The 5,934-nt window shown below is 44.3% G+C and overlaps 1 protein-coding gene across 1 annotated transcript; it reads right to left on the bottom strand.

Annotated features, from left to right (window-relative positions):
• Positions 1-228: 228 nt before the first annotated feature.
• On the bottom strand, positions 229-5,600 carry LOC143886416 (uncharacterized). The gene is made up of 2 exons (XM_077390388.1): positions 5,272-5,600; positions 229-1,418 (listed from the first exon to the last, which is right to left on the bottom strand). Exon 2 carries the CDS (start codon positions 1,345-1,347, stop codon positions 244-246), a length of 1,104 nt encoding a protein of 367 aa, XP_077246503.1. The 5' UTR covers positions 1,348-1,418; positions 5,272-5,600; the 3' UTR covers positions 229-243.
• Between the last annotated feature and the right edge of the window lie 334 nt (positions 5,601-5,934).

Here is a 5,934-nt window from a genome sequence, read left to right as displayed (position 1 = left end):
TAGAGAAGGTGGCGGAGAAACAGATTTCCTCTCTAACCGCGAAGAGACCCGAACCCAAGGAGTATTAGGGTTAGCTATGATGTTTATTGCCCTGTAATATCCGAAAGACATATTTTAAAATCAGAGAGAAGAATAGACGATGATGCACACATAGACAAAGATAATGAAAGAGAAGGATGGACTTTATTGATCAATCATTAAAATTTGAGTACATGGTTCAATCTTTCAAAGATAAACATGGAACTAAGCATTCTTTTTAGACTTCTTCTTCGGACGACAATCTTCCTCAACTGACTCCTTTAAAGGTTTGATGATTCTTGCATCCCAAGCAGATGAAACAGCTTTGACAATCTTGGGCTTGAGACCCTCAGGCGGATAGAAATGATGAAGGGGAGGCACAATGGATTGCTCCCTTCCATACTGACGCTGAATCCTGGCAGGAACATAAAAGGAAGTCTTTTTGAGACCAAGAAGGCGAACGTAGTTAGCTTCTCCGGTGTTGAAGACAGCTTCTTGGATTCCGGGAATTTGCCAATAAATCTGATCTTCTTGGCGAGAATTTAACCATTCAACCCAATCGCTTTTATGATCGAAAGAAACATCATGACGCCATTCACTGAAGGTGTATAACGTATGATCAAAATGGACAGGAGCTGCAATTTTTAGCTTGTGGCATAACCACACTTGAAGTAATGCAGGACATCCTGAGAAAGACCCAACGAAAGAGCGAATATAAGAGCTTGGACCTGAACTGGCACGAAGGTGAGCCATATCATCCAATCCATTGAAAGTTTCTGCAAGCATAGTAGGAATTGGATTGGCGCCACGATCCATTTGATCAACGAGGTCCAGAAGAACAGCTGACGCAAAGCGAGAAGGCTGGACAGTGAGGAACCTAGCAAAGGAGCAGAATCTCAAAGCGCGCCGTCGAGCTTTTTGAATATCAACAGCACCAATGTATCCAACAGGAGGGTAAATGTCAATCAGTCGCTGCATGGACACTTCTTGGCCTTTCATGAAAGAGTTCATGGATTCATCTGGATTATCCATCAAGCAAAGGAACAAAGGACGATAATCTGGAACACAGGATGGCTTCACTAGAGGGCCATCCACAGGATATTCCAATAAGGCACACCATTCTTCAAAGGTGGGACACATTTCTTGGTTGCCAAAACGGAAGACATGATGATCGGGATCCCAACACTCTGATGCGGCATAGAGTAATCCCCAATCGAGCTTGATGGTTGCCACGTAGCCGAAGAGATTTTTCTCTTGTTCACTTATGGCGTAGATATGGGATTCTCTTAATGTACCACGGATCCAATCAAGAATTGTACGAGTAGACATAGTGCCCGTAAGCCAAGAGAAGGGATATAAGAATGATCAGGATTACATGAACACGAGATTAGGATAAGTTCCTGCCAGTACAAGGAAAGTATGAATACATGATCGAATCACACGATAGAAGAATGAAAGGCATACGATCGAAAGATTAGATGAGATAGCATAAGATTGCTTTCAACGGATAGATCAAGAATGACTAATCCTATGAGATCTTTGGAAATGATAGGATTTATATCCTAACCCCTAAAGGAAATTTTTTTTTTTTAATCTCGCACATTTTAACAGTGTGACCTGAAGGCATCAACCCTAATCCTAATCAAGCGGAGTGGAGAGAGGATCTCGACTCATGACTTTGTTCGTGTACCTAGGACCGATCGTAGCCATTGGAAGATGGTCTACGGCCTAATCTAGACACAAATAGGCAGGATATCCTAAACTAGGCTCACACACGTGATGCACATGTGTTCGTATACTACATGCATGTGTGGGTTAATCTAGGGGTAAGGCCAAGAGTTCCCTTAGCGCGAATCCCTGTTCGATATACTGTACCAGTGTCCGGCGTATCAGTACGTGAACAAGAGATCCGTTTACGTACCATAATGGTACTAGGCTAAGGGTGGAATGCTTCTCTAGCACAGAGGCACCAGGTGATGAAATCCCAGTCAACCATGCTAGATAACACTCCGGGTTCCTAAAATAGGACGTGTGTGCACGTGAGATGCAGAGTTTAGATGCAAGTGATGTAAGTGTGTGCAATATGTTTGCGCAATCTATGATGCCTTCAGGTTTTGTTAGATTAAGTTTGAGTAAAGTGTGATGAGAAAATAAAACAAGACAAACTAATCTAACAAGTATAGAGTTTTTATGAGCCAATTAAATTAAATTCAAATGAATTATCTTTTGAAATTTTAATGAAGTTAGGTGGTCCCCAGCAGAGTCGCCAAACTGTGGTACCTAGCCCGTGAGGGAGTGTGGGGCGCGAGCCGCCACGCGCTCTCTCTTGGTCTCTCGTATCCACGCGATTGGCGTGTGTTTTTAATTGTTGATTGTAATTCGTCTTTTATGTGAACTTGGGATCACTAAGGCAATCCGAATTCCACACGAAAGAGACTGACAGAGTCGCCACCTAGATGTGGGATCTAGGACCCGAAATTAACCAGAAATCTAGACTCGCTACCTGGTTACGAGAATGGAAGGTATGGGGAGTTATCCGCCACATGCACCATTCCTGCCCGATAATCGGCCTTCGATTCCAAAAGCTAACTTTTTTAAATTTATTTTAAATGGCTCATTCAACTCTATGTTAATGTGCGAACTAAGTGACATGCATCCTATGATCTAATTTCAATGTGAATCCTAGATGTGTATCTTGATTTATTAATTTGTCTGGATTCATTCTAAGTGAAAGTTCTCCTAGAATTCTAATTTCATGGAAAGCCCTAAATGATTTGATTAAGCATTTACAAGAAAATTAATATCCAAAACACCACAATTTGTTGTGGTGCCGACTCGCGGGTGGTATGCCGTCAGACATCCAAGCTGCCTACGTACCCAAGCCTCACTGGGATCAGAGTCGACGTAGTTCGGTGCACCTAAGCTAAGTTACATATGCCTAACTCAACTAAGACACCGACCTAGACGGGATTGACTGTTTCAACAGTTTTAGGAGAAGTTATTTAATTCAAGTTGAGGATTTTATTATCTTAGGATTTCATCTAAGATGCTATATGATTCTCATCTAAATGCAAATGGTCCCTTAGACTAATGCAGGTTTGCCTTACATCCTAGTTTACTAGGCTTGTCCTAGGGAAAGATTGGGTGACTAGTGTAACTAGACCTATGGCACGGTTGCTATACATAGCAAGCGTCCGTGATGAGGCTGGACTCCTAACTCTAGGACTCTCTAAAACTTAGGACACGACACGACACCGGTGTTCCTAAATTGGGCTCTAAGGGTCCTTACGACGGAAACCGTGATCCAACGGTTCCGAAAGACACAAGACAAATCGATTTAAATTCTCGAGGTTAGTGAAAAAAAAAATGGAAGAGATGATGAAATAGTGTGAGGGAATGAGAAAGATAGAGAAAGGTGCGACTGAACTTGGGAGTGCCAAATTGCCTACGTACCCCGCGATGGGGATCAAGCCACACGTAGTTCCGCTGGGGAGGTTGCTTGGATTTTGGAAAACAGGATTGGTATTTGGATCAGGAATCGGGTTTGTATTTGAGCATTGGACTTGAGATTCAGAAACATTGATTTAGCAATGGGATTTTGGAATTGGGAATTTGCATCAAAGAATTGAGCATATAGGAATCATCAAGGGTTTGAATTTTGGGAATTCAAAATGGGCGGGCTTATGAGATTCGGTCAAATGGATTCAGACATACGACTCAGATTGTGTTGGGATATGACTTGGTTAGGCAAAAGGGAGGAAGTTCTATTAGGTGTAAAAGGGCATTAGTAGAATAGGGGAATGACTCGGTTGTGACATGGAAGGCCGCAACTTGGTCGAATGCGACTCGGTTGCATTGGGATGGGTTGATTAAGGAATTGGATTGAGTCAACTAAGGGGAGAGTCCAATCGGTTAAAGAGGTTGAGCATACTCGACTAGAGAGTTGGGTCAACTCGACTAGGGAGGTTGGCTAGAGTTGACTCAGTTGAGCTGGGTTGGGATCCCACTTGGATGGATTGTATTGGGGCGATTTGACTTAAGCTGCAGGTGGCCTGGCTGGGTTAGATTTAATGTAACCAGATTTATGGATAAATGGTGTGCCTCAGTGAGTGGACAAAGGTATGGCTTGGGTTGATGTGACTCGGTTGAGTTGTGCTAGGGTCAGGTTAGGTGGGGTTAATGGTTGAGTTGGATTGGATTGGGTTAATGGTCAAGGTCAAGTGCGGGTTGACTTGGCTTAGACTGGATTGGAACTGGTTGAGCGTGGATTGGGGTGCGGCTTGAGGTTTGGGTGGTTGGAGTATCTTATGAACCAATAGGGCAAAGTGGCTCTTAAGGGGAATGAATTAATTGGGCCGAATGGGCCCGATGGCCGGGTTAACTGGGTTGGCCGGGTCTATTGTAGGGGTGTATGAGGGTACTGTTGGGTGGATGAATGAAAGGCATGTGGTGTATGATGTGTGGCTATGGTTATAGGGTTTAAGGCTTATGGGTATGGGTATGGGTTTAGGTGTGGTTAATGGTTAGGTTGGATTGGGTTAATGGTTAGGGTCAAGTGAGTCGGGTCTAAGTTAGGAGCAAACCCGAGACTAGCCATGGTCTAACTAGGAGGAAGCAGGGTACAAACCAGGGTGCGGACCAGGGTGCACCAGGGTGCGAACCAGCAGGGAACCAGGGTGCGAACCAGCAGGGGAACCAGGGTGCAACCAGCAGGGAACCTGGGTGCAACCAGCAGCGAACCTGGGTGCAACCAGGGTCTAACCAGAGTGCGAACCAGCAGGGAACCAGGGTGCGAACCAGCAGGGGAACCAGGGTGCAACCAGCAGGGAAACCAGGGTGCAACCAGCAGGGAACCTCGGTGCAACCCGCAGCGAACCTGGGTGTGAACCAGTATCGAACCTAGGTGCAACCAGCAACGAACCTGGGTGCAACCAGGGTCTAACCAGAGTGCGAACCAGCAGGGAACCAGGGTGCGAACCAGTATCGAACCTGGGTGCAACCAGCAACGAACCTGGGTGCAACCAGGGTCTAACCAGAGGCTAACCAGGGGGAACCAGGGTGTGAACCATTAGGGAAAAATAAAAATGAAGATAAGATGGGTTAAGAGAAGAGGGAAACATGTATAACTTCAAAGTCTACCATCAAGAAGAATGAGTAAAGATTGATCCTAGATGCTTCCTAACATGGTTTTTCTTTTAAAGTAAAAGATATGCATGAAAACAGACCCTACATAGAATTGAAATAAATGCCTACCTCTTTGAAAACCCACTTTGTGTTTGATTTTTCTTTGATGTTAATTCCTTGAAGATGATTCCTTGCTTGATAATGACTGCTTTTGATATATATCACCCAACGTATCACCCGATCCGGCAAGGATGGCCGAACCCTTGAAGAGATGAGGGAGAGGGATGAATTTTCTAAGAGAGGGATTCTTTTTCTTCTTCTCCCTTGGATGGTGGGATGAGAGGGTATTTATAGGAGAATGGGATAGGAGGTTAGGTGAGGTTAGGTGAGGTTAGGTAAGGTTAGGTGAGGTTAGGTAAGGTTAGGTGAGGTTAGGTGAGGTTTGGGTGGTTAGGATGAGAGGAGAGGTTAGGTGAGGTTAGGTGAGGTTTGGATGGTTAGGATGAGAGGAGAGGTTAGGTGGTTTTGGATGGTGAGACCCAGGTCAAGATCTGTCATTGATCTAACGATTAACGGAAATCGGGTCTCGGAATGGAATCAGGGTCCGGGCTATGAAGTGACCCTAGCTTATTTTGTCCCGATTGATGATCCGTAAAGTCAGATCAAGATATTAATGACCTAAAACATATAAATCAATGATAGAGGGGGTTCTCACATGGATTTAACACACTAAATTCACTAATCAGGGTATTTTTCAATTTTTCGGATCTAATCATCTCACCAGGTACATCT

The sequence above is a fragment of the Tasmannia lanceolata genome, unplaced genomic scaffold (assembly GCF_043159265.1).
Source record: "Tasmannia lanceolata isolate RefF3 unplaced genomic scaffold, GAP_Taslan_0.1 ptg000011l, whole genome shotgun sequence".
NCBI lineage: Eukaryota > Viridiplantae > Streptophyta > Magnoliopsida > Canellales > Winteraceae > Tasmannia > Tasmannia lanceolata.
The sequence above is the reverse complement of the archived record's forward strand: the minus strand, read 5'-3'. Positions and strand labels throughout refer to the sequence as shown.